This window comes from Archocentrus centrarchus, chromosome 22 (genome assembly GCF_007364275.1).
Source record: "Archocentrus centrarchus isolate MPI-CPG fArcCen1 chromosome 22, fArcCen1, whole genome shotgun sequence".
Classification (NCBI taxonomy): domain Eukaryota; kingdom Metazoa; phylum Chordata; class Actinopteri; order Cichliformes; family Cichlidae; genus Archocentrus; species Archocentrus centrarchus.
Window position 1 is genome coordinate 5,338,975 of NC_044367.1, and position 17,512 is coordinate 5,356,486.

At 40.3% G+C, this 17,512-nt stretch overlaps 1 protein-coding gene across 1 annotated transcript in view; it reads left to right on the plus strand.

Annotated features, from left to right (window-relative positions):
- akap6 (A kinase (PRKA) anchor protein 6) overlaps window positions 1-17,512 on the plus strand; it is a 223,357-nt gene that overhangs the window by 156,103 nt on the left and 49,742 nt on the right. The window contains exon 16 of the mRNA XM_030719108.1: window positions 11,280-11,426. Within this exon, the coding sequence (XP_030574968.1) occupies window positions 11,280-11,426 (147 nt within the window). The remainder of the gene's footprint in view (window positions 1-11,279; window positions 11,427-17,512) is intronic.

The following is a 17,512-nucleotide window of genomic DNA, read 5'->3' on the forward strand; positions in this document are numbered from 1 at the left end:
TAAAGTTAATTGGAGGTGAAGGTGCCTAGAAGGACTCTAACCACAACTAATGGTTTTTATAATGGCTTTGTAATGCAAGCCCCAATAAATCTATTAGAAAACTATTACAAAAGGTATCAAATAAACATTTTTGTATGTTCATGTTAATGGATAAAGATTAGAGATGTTCCTGGCATCTAATTTACTAGTCAATTAAGTGGGGGGAAATATCCACCTGATCGACTTGTCTAAAAGTAAAATAAAAACTTTCTGAAAACAGACAAAATCTAAAATGTTTGGTCAAACATTGTACAAAAGTATGAACACTTACAAGACATCAAATCATTTTTTAATCACCAAATTGAATTTAAAATATTGCTGAAATGTGTAGGTAAATATTGCAGGTTAGTTTTCCCAGTGTGGCTAATGTTAGCAATGCTAGTTGCAGCAGCAGCCTTCTTTCCTTGCAGGGTAAGAAACTGGTGCAGAATGTGGGTATGCATTACTCCGTTCTGCTAACTATATGGTCAGTTTACTCTGACTCAGTCTGCATGCAACCATTTATTTTCCACATCAAAGTACTGCAGATGTGCTGGTTTGCAGGGCTGTCATCTGTCTCACTTTCCACCTTGTTTGTCTACAGCTCTCTACTTAATAAAATATGAATAATTAATTTAACCAAGTACTATTTCTGGTGCCGGCAAGCAAAATTTTAAACATCCAGTCAACTAGTTGCTGCAGGAGAGACCCCAAAAGGTTTAATGTAGAAACTAATGTTTAGAATTCATTATTATTAACTATTTATTACATTAGGCTGTTATGATTGCTTCTGACGAAAACAGGGTGTTTTCATCAGAAGGTGTAAAATAAACAAATGTCAAAAGTTAAATAAAAATGCACGTTTTAAAACAATACAGTATTTTTAGTAAAGATTTGTTGGAAATTGGTATGTTAAAAGTAAAAGACATGTAGTAACTGTGAGTAAATGGTGTAATAATGGTTACTGTAAATGGAGGCAGTTTGGAAGGGGCAGTATTGCTTAAAGATGTTTATACGGCTGTGTTGTTTTTTTTCCTCACACACACACACACACACACACACACACACACACACACCACACACACACACACACACACACACACACACACACACACACACACACACACACACACACAGGTTGAAGTGTCTAGCAGTATAAATGGGGTGTCACAGAGCCACTTCCTCCTCTTTCAGAGCTGGTGGAACATCCATCTCAGTCGGAGGCACTGAGTCACACACACAAACACACTCAAATGTAAGCAAGCATAGTGTTTCCCCCCTCTTTTCTCTATCTTTGTGTATCTCCAGCACACATACGCACAAACAGACGCTGTTTTTTTAGGAAGGTGAGTTTTAGAGAATGAAGTTAATGAAACGGAAGGGGAATTAAATGGGGGGAGGCTGGGATATGTAGCAGAACAATTAATAATGAGCTGCAGTTGTGATATACATTCAGCGACTCTTAATAGTAACACAGGGTCAGGGTAGTTGGATGAGTCAATAAATATCTGTGTTAGTTACAGGAAGCTGCTCAGTTTTAACCATGGTTTATTGATGTGCTTTAATTTAATAAAAAAAAAATTCATGTTCCACATCTCATGTACATTTTTAGTTCTCAAAAAGCCCTCAACAAATCAACCAAAAGGAAACTGTAGTACAGTCCCTCGAGTCCTGAAGAGAAATGTAAACCGTGGCTCTCCCACAAAATCTCTGACTAAACTCACCCTGAAATGCTTGTCTTTCCTGACTGCCAGAGGTGGACCTTCTGACTTTGCGGCAGAAACATACAAGCCTTGATATCACTGATTGTTATGTTTACAGGTGCAAGAAAACCCACTGAGCCAATCCCCAAGAATGGTCATAGGTAAAACAGGCTTAAAAGCATTGCTTTTTATCTTTATGTTTAGTTACCCTTCATAGTTTTCCTTCAAATGTTCTTCTTATTCTCTACTTTTCTGTTGTCCATTGATGTATGTTTTGGCACCACCTTTAGGTCAGCGGAGTAGGATTAAACTGCTGGTAGAACCGTGTATTGTATGTATTGTTACAGGCATCCTATTTAAGTTCAGAGCCACTCACAGAAGACTAGTTTCAAAGTACTAATTAAAATCAAATTCTCCACAGGAAGCTATTAGCTTATTAGCTACCATTGATTTATCATAAGCCTGCCATCCATCCATCCATCCATCCATCCATCCATCCATCCAATTAACCACTTATCCAGTTCAGGGTTGCAGGGAGCTGAAGCATATTCCAGCTGCTGAGAGGCAGGGTACACCTTGGACCAGTTACCGGTCTGTGACAGGGCCATTGTGTTATCCCATCCTAATCATTCTACAGTTAGATCAGAATTTCGTGGTCCTTGCTATAGACCTAAATAAATAAGAAGCAATAGGACTTAAAGAGGAAAAAGAAGAAATAATTTTGTGAAGATTAGAACAGAAAGAGAATACCAACAGGAGAAGAGAAACAGTGCCATGGAAGAGAAACTTTATAGATGGAAAAAGAAAGAGTGAGAAAGAATTAAGAGGATGGAGACACAAATACAGAGGAAAAAAGAAAAGATGATCACGAGGCGGAGGATAGAGACGCGTCCTTATCACTTTCCACAAACTTTAGTTGCCGCGACGACAAAATCGTTCCGTTACGCAGCCTCCGACAAACTTCTCTCATTTGGCGGATAAGATGAATCTGCGAGAAGCGCGAAGGAAAAAAAAAACTAATGTTCAAAATGCATTAAATGTTTTTCATGTATGACTGCATTTTTGCTGACATTTCAGCTCCGTGCTCATTAATATGGAGACCAAATTAAACTTATGATTGCTTGTTGATTTTCTCCCCCTCTTCCTTTCCCCCATCCCTCCACTTCTCCTCCACTCCCCCTCTTTCCCTCTCATCTGTTTTGTGAAGCGTTTATCCACCATTTCTCTCTTTGTGTGTTTTGGGAAAGCGCCGGCATTTTTTCTGTTTTCTGATGTGTGATTTATTAATCTATTTGTATAGACTTTTACTCCAACAGTGATGCACTTGCTGTGTCATATTCTAATGTATTTTTTAAGAGGACAAAAGTATTTTCTAAAAATACATCTGCATCAACAAATATTCTTTGGCTACAGGGAGTAGACTACAGTGTATCAGAATACTAGAAATAAGTGATGTGCTGTCATAGTTTACACCTGAACTATATGCATTCATTGCCTCTACGATAGCAGCATTCTGGGAAGCAAACATAGGTTGAACAAATTGAATGTAATTCCAGATATTGTACAATTTTCTACTTTCTAACATCTGTTTTATCTTGTCAGGGATACCACTGTGGGATGTGGTGAACCAAAATGCAGAACATCGAGGCAGGGTTAACAGACAAAAAGCAAGCCTTTAATGGCTGATACAAAACAAAACAGGAATCAAATTCAATTCAGTTACATTTTATTCATATAGCACCAAATCACAACAACAATCACCTCAAGGAGCTTAATATTGTAAGGTATTGGAAATACAATAATACAGAGAAACCCCCAGCGATCAGAACCCATATGAGCAAGCACTTGGCGACAGTGGGAAGGAAAAAAAAAACCCCCAGGAAGACACCTTGGCAGAACCAGGCTCAGGGAGGGGCAGGGGGAGAGACAAGTCTACTGAAAACAACTGAATACGGGTGAAACTAATGAAGGTGGGGCAGAAATTCACAAAGGAGGGAATATAAAGAAGCATAACCCCAGGAAACACACAAAGATTATTTGGACCAAAATAAAATATGAGGTGAGAACAAGGCAAGACAAAACCATGACACGAACAATCTCAAAAATAGTTAGTAGCGTGATTTTCCGACATAACTTTTTTCCATTGGTGAAATTCCTCTTTAAGGGAGTGTGGGTAGTGAATATTGAATTTTCATGCACTTCCTTTACTTTTTTAATTTTCTTGTGTACTCACTCCTTGTAGCTGTATCGCTACCAACACTGACACTTGTATGGTATCATAGTGGCATATTCAACACTCTGGGCGAGCATAATTTTTTTAATATGCAGGGTCAGTCTTAAGAAGAGTGATTCGGTAACTTAAACCATTTTACACTAAATTTAACCAAGTAGGTTTTGGTGTCGTACCTTATCTAGTAAAAGTAAACAAAGCACAGAACTCAGAGCTCACAAACAAACTTTGTTTGAGATCTTGTTTGCTGAGTTTAACTTCCTCTAACAAACTTGTCACATAAACCACAACCACCCAACCTCCAAATGTGGACTCTTAAAGAGGACCATTATTTTGTACTGACACCAGTAGCATCCAATGAATGGCAGCCATTTGAAGAAGCCTTTACCTTTGGGGATTAACTGTTTTTATCAAATAACTCAGATGTTACTTTTTTTGGTTTGCTTAGAAAGAATGAATAAATTCAGTTGATGTTGTACTCAGACATGTATGCATTACTTCTACTAAACTACATACAGTAATTCTTGCGTAAATGAATACAAATGCATGCTGCATCACATATTGTTCATGCATTCATCTATATTTCAAACTGAGCAATGAAATGTGAATAAACAATTTTTTAGAGCCAGATATGTAACATATGGGACTGAAGCAACAAGTAATTAGTTTAAATTAGTAACAAATGATGTTTTATGTTTTCTGTACAGCCACTGGGATCTGTGCCAGAAAAAAACTTTTAATGGCTTCAGCGGCAAAAAGGCAAAGTTTGTTGATTGCCACGTTTTAACCCAGCCGTGGTGGCAGTGGGGGGTGGGGTGGGTAAATCGATAAAGCCTGGCTAAATGGAGAGGGTTGTGTCAGGAGGAGCATGAGATTTCCATACTGGATTGTCAGGACCCAGGATAACATTGACCACCTCTGGAGCTGTTGGCCAACAGTTGCCAGTGAAAACTGTGCTACTGTTGGCTGAAGACAAAGGAAGAGGAAAAGGGGGAAGGCGTGTTAGGAGGCAGCGAGAATGAAGGAAAGGCAGGAGTGTGAATGTGACAGAGGCTCTAAATGTAGGGACTATGACAGTTAAATGGAGAGAGCTGGCTGATATGATGGGGAGAAGGACAGTAGCTGTATTGTGTGTGCAGGAGAGCAGGTGGAAGAGAAGCAAGGCCAGGAGCATTGGAGATGGATTCAAGGTGTTTTAAGGTGTAAATAGGAAGAGAGATGGAGCAGGGGTAATCTTGAAGGAAGACTATGCAAATAGTGTTGTGGACATGAAGACAGTGTCAGACAGGATGATGAGTTTGAAGCTGGAAATTGTGGGTGCTGGGTGGTGTTGAATCTTGCCAATGTGTACGCCCCACAGGCTGGATGTCAGTTAGAAGGGAAACACGAATTCTGGAGTAAGTTGGATGAAGTGGTAGTCTCTCCAGGGGGTGAGAGTGGTGATTGGAGCAGAGTTCAGTGGACATGTAGAAGAAGGGAACAGAGGTGATGAAAAGATGTTAGGTAGGTAGGAATACAGAAGGGCACATGGTAGTGGACTTTGCAAAATGGCTGTCTTGAACACTTACTTCAAGAAGAGGGAGGAACATAGAGTGAAGAAGGTTTAGGAAGGAGTTGAGACAGGCTCTTGGTGTGGAAAAAATACATCAGATGAATGGGAAAGTACAACTAAAGTGGTAAGAGAAACTGCCAAGATGGTGTTTGGTGTATCCTCTGAACAGAGGAAAGACAACAAGGGGACTTGGTGCTGGAATGAGTGCTACTCTGAGCACTCAAAGCACTTATACAACACGTTTGCATTCACTCATTCACACAAACACTTCCATGTGTAACTAAGCTAAGTGCTTACTGTCTACCATTCACACACATTCATACTCCAATGCTTGCGTCGGAGAGCAACTTGGGGTTTCAGTATCTTGCCCAAGGATACTTTGGCATGCAGCCGAGAGCAGCCAGGAATTGAACTGCCAACCTTCCGATTAGTAGGTGACCCGCTCTACCTCCTGAGCCACAGCCACCTGTGTACAGGAAAGCGTACAGGAAAGTATTCAAAGGCAGAAGTTAGAAAAGAAAAAAGTGGGATTGTCAGGGAGATTAAGAAAGTAGACAGGAGTACTGGGAGACAAGACATACAGCAAAGTCAGAGGTGACAAAGGCGAAGGAAAAAGCTTATAGTGAGCTGTTAGGCTGGACACTAAGAAAGGAGAAAATAACTTGTATCAACTGGCTAAGCAGAGGGACTGAGCTGGAAAAGATGTGCAGCAGGTTAGGGTGGTTAAGGATAGACAAGGAACTGTGCTAATAAGTGAAGAGAGTGTGCTGAAAAGATGGAAAGAATACTTGGAGAAGCTGAAGAATGTAGAAAATTAGAGTGAGAGAAGGATGGATGGAGGACAGTTAGTGAATCAGGAAGTGCAGAGGATTAGGAGGAAATGAGGGCTACTATGAAGAGTGAAAAGGTGGTTGGTCCTGATTACCCACAGTTGTGATAAAAAGTTTGCATACACTCATCATGGACATGAATGTCATGGTAATTTGGGGGGTTAAAAGTATACACACAGTGGCACACACCATAAGAGATATCACAGCTGTTGGTGCACCACACTTTAGTGTTTCAACTGGTCGTGCACTTCTTGAATTTTGTAACCTGTCACTCACTGCACAGCAGGGTTGAAGACAGAAGTATACAACTGTGTGGGTCTTTACCACCATTTCAATGATATATCTGTACAGGAACTCAGAGTCTCAGATTATGCCTTAAGCACCAGTATAAATGGGTACAAGGCTGTAGTGATGTTACAGTCTGTGCGCATAATGACCAATGCGGTGACCATCAGTTAGTTTGAGCCGCACTTCAACTGTGTTCAGTTGGTCATTACCTTGATGTTTCCTTCACACATGAAGGTACAGCCTGTTTCCTCTTTGGAGCCGAAGTTAGGTGTGTGGTCAGACAGGTGGACTGATCAGGACTGATTTAGACTTGTCTTTCCCAGTTGAGCACAGTTGGTGTTCGGGTGGCAGATGCGGTCATGCAGTATATGATATTTAAAGACTGTAGTCTTATTTCTCAAGAACCAGTAACTACGAGTCACTCTTTTTTTTTTTAAAGATGTTTAATATTTTTGACTAACCTTGGCATCCCTAACACCTTGTTTAATTGTGGCTGGTTTGTGTGTGTGCTTGTTTTGCTCAAAAGTAACCAGGTCTTTCATTTACCTCAACTGTAGATGATAGCAGGGTTATTTTTGATCCAGTCATTTATTGGAGACAATCCTTTATTTTTAATTCCCTCAAATTGATTACTTGCACGAAGCCACTAGTCGATGCACGTCTGTCTCCCTGTGAACGTTTCTGCGTTACTCAAGTCTTCCAGTATCTGTTTCTGATGTTTCAGTGCACAGAAATCCTGCATTTTTCAACAGGGCTTTTATTGTGAAATATTTGCAGAAACGCGTTGTGGAAGACATCTATTGTGGAAAGAGATTTCCAGAGATTTCCAAAGAGATTTCTTGTGTCCTCCCCTGGCAAAGTTACAGATGTCACCAAGTATATAGAAGCTGCTCACTAACAATAACAGTGGATTACAAAATGTAACATGTTCAGTTTTCATAAAAGGAATCCCAACATTTGCTGTCACCAGTTTGCAGCCTGCTTTAAGCCTTGGATATTCTTATACAGTTGAACCTTTCTCAGCTGGCCAACTTTTGAGGCTTTGAGTCGTGGTGTGTGTTGCTAGCATTTTTTTTGAGCTTCAGTTCACAATGTATGGCAGTCTCTTACTGTGAACATGGTGTCAGTGTCATTGAAGCAGCTCTCCCTCAGTTTTCCATCTATCTATTGTAGTTTTCTCCATCTTTATCCTCCCTACATGATCTCTTTGTCTCAGTTCAGTTTTCTTTTCATTCTTTGTCTCTCTCCATCCTTAGGCCTGTGTATCTTAGTCCATCCTTGCATGGAGATTGACTGGAGGCATGAATACATCACAGCTAGCCATCCATGTAACCCCCTCCCACCCCCACCTTCACCCATCATCCTCCCCTCCACCCTCCCATTTCTCCAAGATTCCTCTCTCAGCACTTATCTCAAAGTTCGGATCTCATGCATTTTAATCGGCGTGTCTATCTTCCTTTTTCCCTCTCTCCCTCTTTTCTTTGACTTTGGATCAGTGGCATCCTTCAAACAAACAACAACAACAAAACAACCCCCCTACCTCCTCCCCACTGGCTCCCTATCCCCTTTTTAAATCAATATTTGCCATCAGCGAATAAATCGTATAATTTCCTGGCTGTTAGAAGAGTGCGACGCCGACATATTTACCTTCCACTCGTCTATTTTTTTGCTGTCGATCCCTCGTTCTCGTGGCGTGGCTATTAGCTAAGTGAAGGGGATGGATGGCCATGAAGCGCAGAGCGATAGCATCTCCATCAGAATCGTCGACGTTGAAAAATGGCCGCCGCCTCTCTGATGACAGCACAGCAAACACACACACACACACACACACACACACACACACACACACACACACACACACACACACACACACACCCACACACACACACACACAAACATGCGTGCATACATACTTCCACACACACACAAAGTCACAGAAGAGACATTTAAATATTCAAATAGGGCCGGGTGGTAATGATAAACGACAAGGGAAAAGTAGAATCAAGTAGCTATCGATGCAGAAAATGAAAAGAGGAGAAAGAGAAAAGAGCAGAGGAGGAGGGAAATTAAGCCAAAAAATATGGAGGCATGGAGGGAGAGTTATGCTAACAAGTAAAAAGAGGGAAAAAAGACGAGATGGATGGAAATTAATAGGAAAAAAGGATGGATGAAGTAAGCAACAGTAAAGAAATAAACATGGAGAATTGTGTGGGACAAATTAAAAAGATGGAGGGAGTGCTGTTGGTGCAACAAAAGAGACAAGGACAACTGGAAGAAGAAGCACAAAAAGCCTAGAAATTCTTAAAATAAAGGGGAAGAAAAATGGAAGAAAGGCCATAAGAACTTGGAAGTACTTACTAAACTCAAGACATTTGGTCTGTATAGAAACCAGAAAGTGAAGAGATAAATCATAAATAGAAGGATTGAAGTTGTCAAAGAACACACAGAGTAGAAGAGAGTGAAAACTAAGATCAGATAAAAAAAAAAAAATCAAGCAACAACATGGGAGGATGGGAGGAACCACAATATCCAGAGAGAAGAAAAAAGGGAGAAAAGAAATTAAATTAACCCAAAATGATGTTGTTTAGCATCAAAGAACTTCTGAGCTGCAATAAAAGGAATAGAATCAATATGAAAGGAGAAAAGACATAAAAATGAAGTTAAAGAAAGAGCTTTGGAGATTAAGGTACACTTTACTGCCATCCTCTCCATAAAATCAGTAGTGCGCACAACAAAAGTAAAGAGGTAAAAATACTATTGTGCCATTCCTGGTTGAGCTCAAACATAAATCAGATCTGCACTAAATAATTTGTGCTACATCTTTATTCCCTCTCATGGACTCATGGTTCTGGCTCAGTCTCTTTGGACAAGCGAACGATCACAGCTTTGAAGGTAGAATTTAACAGTGGACACATGATATTTGAACAGTGTCCTACTCAGCAGTATTCTTGAAAGATATTTGTTAAATTCACCAACTTTAATTAAAACTGCTGCTAGAGCTCCTGCCAAACCAATCACCATCCCAAACAGGGTAAAATGAAATGAAATGATGTGGCACAAGGTGTCGGATCAGCCTGATTATCAGACTTTGTTTTCCATGAAACTCTTGTCGATGTGCTAAAGGCACAAAGGAAACTATGAAATTGCCGATCGCTGCCGATCAGCCACATTTAAAAACTTTATGGACAAACGGTGACATTTCCAGAAAACAGCAGCAGATGTTTTAAAGATTTTTTTTCTTCACATTCCTGGAAGTGTGACTTTTAGATTCAAAAATAGCAAACCTGCAGCTCCTTCACTCCCAAGCTACAGAAGTCAAACAAAAAAGGGAGGAAAATATTCAGCAACACTTGGTGGTACAAAATGGAGCATTTTTAAAATCTCTCAATAAAGGCCTCTGCAGTCTGCCGTCAAGTGCCGCTGCCGTGTTTGATTCCTGCGCGACTGCGGAGCTGCAGAGGTGCGACGGAGTTTTATCTTTAAAGCGGTCAAAGCAGGTGAAGCAGTGAGTGAAATCTGCTGAAAACTCCTGCGACACCCTCAAACGCTTCATTGTGAGATGAGCTGCAAACAATAACAATAAAATAGCTTCTCCTGTTTGAAAGACCAAGGAATATTTCACTGAAAATCAATCTTTGGAGTATGAAATACTCACCCCCTGTAGATGGATTCACAGCAGTACAATGGATTCAAGTGGAGATCCAGTTTCATCGTGTCAACATGTCAAAACAGAGAAACATTGACATTGCAAATTTCCTTTGTCAAATATGTTTTGGAGGAAAAAAAAATACTGGGAACCACTTCCCCAGTCTTTCCTTTATCCTAAGGAAGAGCCTTAAGTTTCCAATACAGAACCATAAACAGTTAAATCATCCCTGAATGTCCATGGCTGTAACAAGTTCACTGAAAATATTTTGATGTAATGATTTTAAGACATTAAAATGGGCAGGATAGTCTTCTATAAGACTATATATGGGAATTTTAAAAAATTTCAAATGAGCGTTTTGCTACATCAGGCTGTCTCCTTTCTGTTTAGAAATATTCTGGCAACATGTCCTGAACATACCGATCTAGAGTGCTGAAATGAATTATACAACCACGCTCCCATTAAAAATGTAGGCCCCAGATAAGTCTGTAAAACTCTAATTCTATTTCTGATAAATAATGGTCATCTCAGGTATGCACAGCTCAGACTGCAAGCACAGCAGGCCCACCCACGCGATGAACAAACCTTATTTTTAGAAGCGGCAACCAAAAAAATTTGTCTTAAAGGGAATGGAGCTGAAACAGCTTGTTGCTGACAGTGAATTAAATGAAGGCCTCCACAAAGATCCAGTATACAATAAATAAGGATTATTGTGAATGCTGAATCAAGCAAAGCAAATTTAAAGATTAAAAATATTGAGCATACTAAGTCCCCTTCAAAGGTAAGGAAAAGTATGGCATAGGTATAATTTGTACTAACATAAATGGCCAATCAGAGTGGGACTATTATTTATAGCTATGTCCCCACCAACCCTTTTTTCAGGAAAGATCTGAAAAAACTGCCACTGATGTGCCTCATGCCAATGCCAACAAAGAGTAAAATGCGACTCCCCCAAGTTGGGTGGTATCTGTTCATGTGTATGAAGGGTGTCTCTCCTGTCACCCACCTCCAGAGCAGCCACACTGAGCTGACGATGATGGAGAGCAGGAAGACCAACCTGCTGGGCCGAGCCGAGTCTCTGAAGAGGAGTGGCGCTGAACTACCCAGCAACTTCCACTGCAAAATACACAACCTGACGCACACGTGGAGACAGCTGGAGGTAACACACACGTACAAAAGCACACAGTAGAGTCAAGTTTTAGAAGATACAGGAGTGCGACTGTGGCATCTTGGTGATGAGCCAAATACAGAGATAGTATATCACACATATTTCTGTTGAGACTCTGTGTGTGTGTGTGTGTGTGTGTGTGTGTGTGTGTGTGTGTGTGTGTGTGTGTGTGTGTGTGTCTAATTTTAGGCTAATCAGCACTGATCTAATCTAGAACATGAAGATGATAATTAGTGTCGTCTCAATTAGGGAGCCATGCTGCCACCATGGCCTTTAACTATGTGTGGAAGGCACTAGAATAGACAGATAGATGGATAGATAGGTTGTTATGGAAAGTTTACATGCTTCCATTTAGAGTTTCCCTAAGAACTACATGTTGGGGTTACAGCTGTTTATGTGTATGCATCTAGTTAATGCAGCAGGTTTGTTTAAACCCCTTGAGTTAAAGGCATAACACATTACAAAAACTGTTATTGTCCAAAAACGTGAGCCTAGCTGTATTTCTTCAAGTACTATATACTGAATGTAAAAGCTTTTTGAAACCGGATGTGACGAGCACATGACCAATCTGACTGCAAAGGGACTTCTCAATCAGAAAGCAGGTTCACCATAAAGAATGCCTGTGTTTTATTTCCTTCTTAACACTATGGGCACCATAATTTATAACCTAGACCTGTTTTATTTGTGAAGTACCATGAACTCATCATCTCAAGTGTTTATTAAGGTCATATAGCAAAGTAGCCGAGGGCTGCCATAGACTTCTTTACAATTGGACTAGTTTTTGAAACCAGAAGAGTCACACCCTGCTGGCTATTAAAAGAAATGCATGTTCTCTGCATTGACTTACCCAGAAGGTACATCCATCTTTTATGTACAGTCTATGGGGATAATCTCCAAGTTCACATTAAAATGTCTCAGCTCTGGTTCGGCACCGAGGACACATAAAGAAGTCAAAAAAAGAAAACCAGTGTAGAAGTAACACTGTGGTATTTTAATTTTTCTGGTCCTTTTCTGACAATTTGAGTGCATTCGATGTGAGGAGATTACAACAATATCAGCAAGATAAAGCTTTGAGTTAACACTTTGGTACATACGAACCAGAAAAGATCATCTGAGGAATCAGATTTTTTGAGCAAGTTACTGTGTATGAAATCAGCAAAATGTTGCTGCTGCTGTTTTTATGAGCTACTGCCACCATCTGTTTTGTCAGTGATATGACTTTATATTTGTACAGGGTTTCCACATGCACACTACTACACACTGTGGTGGTAAGTTGGGATTTTCAGCTTGTATATTATATAGCGTGTCGTAGCCGAGTTACAATTGGAAAAGAAGAAACCCCACAGCTTCAGAACATGACCATTAAATGCAGTATCCAGACACAAGACACATGCTGCGTGAATTATTTATTTCCGTACTCGCTATTTTGAGTCCATATGTACACTTACACTATCACATACATTTCCATGCAGTGTACTACAAGGCAGTTGTGGAGCATTGTGCACTTCTGACCCTCAGTGGTTTCTGTATTGGGAACATAGTGCAAAGGGAGATACTACCACACCGATTCTTGCTTCTCTTTACTGGCTCCTAGTGAAATTCAGAATTAAAATCCTGTTATTAACATGTAAAGCTCTACGTGGACAGGCCCTTACTTATATATTAGAGCTGCTGAGACTTAACACTGCAGCCTACTTCTCAGATCATCTGATCGAGGTCTCCTAATTGTTCCCCACTCTTACATTAAAACCAGAAGCAATTACGCTTTTGAGGTTGTAGCTCCCAGACAAATAAACACTATCTTAATCTTAATCTTAATCTTAATCTTAAAACTTTGGAACAACCTTAATCAGCCAACCAGGGTCGGCTAAATCTCTGGTTTGTTTTAAACAAAGCTCATTTCTGCGGGTTAGCGTTCCCTTAATCGTAGCCAGTTTTCAGCCATGCTGCCGGCACTGATGAATCCAATGGTAGCTAGCTTACAGCATCAGTATTTTCAGTCAGCAGTGCAGCTAAAACCACACAAAGCATACGTGTTGTGGCGTTATTTAGTGTTAGCGCACATTAAATTGTTGTCGTCACTGTAGAAGAATTTTGTATTGTGTGTGCTTAGAGGCACAGTGAGATGCAGATGTTCACAAAATCTCTAGCTTGTGCAGCAATTGCAACAAATTGATGCTGCAAACACCATTTGCGATAAGTGCATTACTCACTGTGTGTTTGAAGCAGTTCTGCACTGTGGTTGTAGTGACATATGATCTCCGCAGTGACATTGTTGCTGTTGCTGGATTAACTTCAGTGACTTCTAAGATGAAGTGCTGCATTTGTCAGTAGAACACCATGCTTATATTGATGATAATTCATCTACTTATTTGTTGCTTGTTTCCTTAAATTGCTGTACTTACTTAGTTTAATTAATCACTAAAATTTTCAGCTATGCTGTCTTTTGCATTGCTGCCAAGATGAAGGATGGAGAATATTCATCCTTTGAAATAAACATCATAGAGTAAAAAACTATTTTTAACATTGCTGTAATGAATCTTGGTGACATCACTTCATTAACTATTTATTTTTTTTACTTAACCTCACTCAGCAGTTCAACCTCTGTGACTGTTTCATACCAAAATTCATAGAATTAGTATTTTTTCTCTCTCCAGAGCTTTTTCATCATAATCAACATTTGTAATGATGATTTTTCATGTCCATCCAACTGGTAGTAAAACAGGTTTTTACCACCAGAGCTCAGACACCTGAAGCATTTTTTCATGTGTATCTCCTGTACTGTATATGGGTCATTCCAACAGACTGAAGTAAGCTCTGGGTGCCTTGCTAATGGGTACGCTGGCAGCAGTTGTTTGTCTGTACCCGGGTGCGGTGATTAATTCCAGGTCTGCAGTGGGGTGACAGCTGGCGACGGCTCGTCAGGAGGCTGAAATTGCGGCGATGTGACTTTGTTCCTCCGAAGAAACAAACCGTCTCCTGTCGACCGAGTGGCATGTCACACAAACAGAGAGGAGCAACAGAGGAGCAAACACCATCTGCGTGTGTGTGTGTGCGTCATTTCCTTGTAGTCCCTAATGATGACACAGACGCGCACACACACATACACACATTATTACCTCACTCGTAAAAGTTATCGGAAGTGTGTGTGTGTGTGTGTGCATTAACATATGTATCAACCTTGCTGAAACTGATTCAATTTTAGAAATTAAACAACGGCCACAGATGAGTCTTTCTCTCTCTCTGCATCGTGTGTATTTACGCCACAGTAACCAGGCTGTGATTAAACTTCTGTTACTGACGGGGAGGCGTTTGGACTCTGAATGCTGTTTCCCGCGCATGCGGTAAAGTTTGTGTGTGTGTCATCAGGTTGGAGACTCTTAATCTCACTCGCTTGCTGTCCCGGTTTTCCTTCATCCGCCACCTTTTCTAATTCTGCAAGTATGTGGACACCCCATGTCAGAGTTATCATAACTGAAACCAGACAGTTGTAGCTCTGTTCAAAGCCACAAATGCTTCCCTTACTCTATTAAGTTCTATAATTAGGTATCATCATCCCCCTGTATGATTGTCAGTAACTGATGTAATTGCCACCAAGACAGGGACTTAAGGTGCACTCCATAACACAAAACTATCTGTCTGCCATGACGCATACTCTGCAGCACAAGCTCAGACACCAATGCATCCATGAAACTGTAGCAAGACAGATTATATTTAATGTAATACTATTATAATTATAATATTGATTTAATGCATTAATGGTAAAAACAAGTTAATATTGAGTTGATTAGCAAGCTTTTGACAATCACGCTGAGCAGTGTCAAGATCATTGTGACTGCAACAATACTGTGTTAACCAACTTATTCCCATCCCACAGTGTTAAATACAGCCATTTTTATCAAACCTGGGGCCAATATTAAAGACCAAGAGCTAACAGTTCTGTTTCAAAGAGTAGCAAAGAATTCTTTCTTGATTGATTAAAGGCTGTCTTCCTTTTCTTTTCTTTCCATGAGAGGTTCCATGTCCTCCCCAAACATCTCTTGCCTAGAAGTAGCTTTAGCTGCTTAACCTATTGTATCAACATTATTAAGAAGATTCTGCACTTTCAGTGATAATGCCAGGTGAGCAGGATGAACAGAGACCTCTTCTGTCTTTTTCCCCTCCTCACCCTTCCAACATGGCGTCTCAGTGGCATATTAACGGGCCTATCAGTGCTGGCGTCGGCATCTGCTGCTCTGACACAAATTGGGAATTAACTGGAATTGATGTCCTGTGTCTCGCCTCTGAACTATCCTGGCCTTATGAAGAATTTATGACATAGCAAACACAAGCGCAGACAAACCTGAATGATGAAGAAATAAAGAGGTTGTAAATTAGCTTTCATCTTTTCTGTCGTGCAGTTTGGCAGCAAGCTTTTTGTTTTTTTGCCACTGTTCAAGGTCAAGCTGCATGCCTATGAATAGTTACAGTACATATACTGGATACTGTACATATAATGTGGAGGCAGATCTGACAGAAATGAGCTTGAGCTTAGGGTTGAGAATCAAGCTTCCCAGCTCTTTAGCAAACAAACAAATATTTGGGGGTCTGTTGGTCTTCTTGCCTTGTGATGTGATGATGTTCGCTATAACTACCTGCAGAAAAAAAAGAAAATGTGTGTTTTACAAAGAAAAGAAAAAAGTTTTTGTCTGCTGTCTTGGGAAAATGTACTTTATGTCTTCTAAATTACATCCTTGATGACAGCTGATCCTCTTTGTGTATGAGCTGTCTTGCTCTCTTTTCTCTTTCCTTTTCTTGTTCTCTCTGTCAAAGGAAGAGGACGTTCATGATCACTGTTGCCTCTGCATAGCACAAAGCTAACTGTGCACTTGACTGTTTGGGGTCCTATTGTTGCAACTGTTCATTGTCTAATGGGTTGGTTTTACTTGCCAGAGTTCAGCTAAAGTGGTTTTTCCACTCAGAAGTGAGAGTTGCTGCTATACCACTGACTCAGTACCTTTTGTATCAGCACATACATATGCAAATTAACAACAGGGACCCATGTTGGGCTTGTTCAGGAGCAGCTCTGTGTTCAGTTCTTCCTGCCATGGCTGCTTGTTACAGTCATAGTGGGAACTTCAAGATAACAGCTATCTGATCCTTGAAAAAATTTCAAAACAATGCATTATGAACCCTGAATAAGACAAGATATAGAGGACAGCTTGCACTGCATAAACCAAAGGGTATGAAATGAGCATTACTTGTGGTGTGCCAGCTATTTGAAAACATGGAAGCATGTAGCAGTTTCACTTGTAGCATTTTACACATTGAGAATGATGTAATATAAAACCAGACTTTGATGCAGGACAGGCTATATTGTACATAATCTTCCTGCCATCTGGGACTCAGTTATTTTCTCTCTTTTAATTTAAAATTGCTCAAAGTGAAACTGCCCCTTTTGCCTTTGATGCCACATTGTCGAGTATATGTTGAGTACATGTTTTGTTTTGTGCTCACATTCAAAGTGCCCACTGACGGTCAGATCAGCTGGTGACACAGACAACTGTTCCCAGCCTATTTGAGGAAGGATCACTGTTATCATATCCTCACCTAGTGAAGTAAAGATGATGTATAATCTTCTTTCCATCTGCTAACCGTGACAATCTGTTCATGCATCTCCATTCTCTGTAGGCCCACTGCTACTCCGCAATAATGTCTCCTAAGTTCATGAGCCTTCGTGACCCTAGGTCCTTTGTTTTCTCGCTCTGGGAGCTTTGTTTGTTGCAGAGCTTGCATCTCTGGCTGAATCTTGTAATTCACTTGTGAATATAGACTGACCAAATATAAAATTTTAACCACTGACAGGTGTAGAAAATAATATTGACAATATCAGTACAATGTAATGTTCTGCCAGCGATCCTGAGTCCTGAAATTTATGGGGATGCTACCTGACAAGCAGCACTTTCCTGAAAATCATTGCGGAACAAACACATGCGTGACAGTAACATTCTCTGATGGCTATGACCCCGGCCTCCTGGTCAGCTGAAGCCTTTCTGTGGAAAGTTTGAAAAGATGAGCTTGTTACACTAACTGGTGAT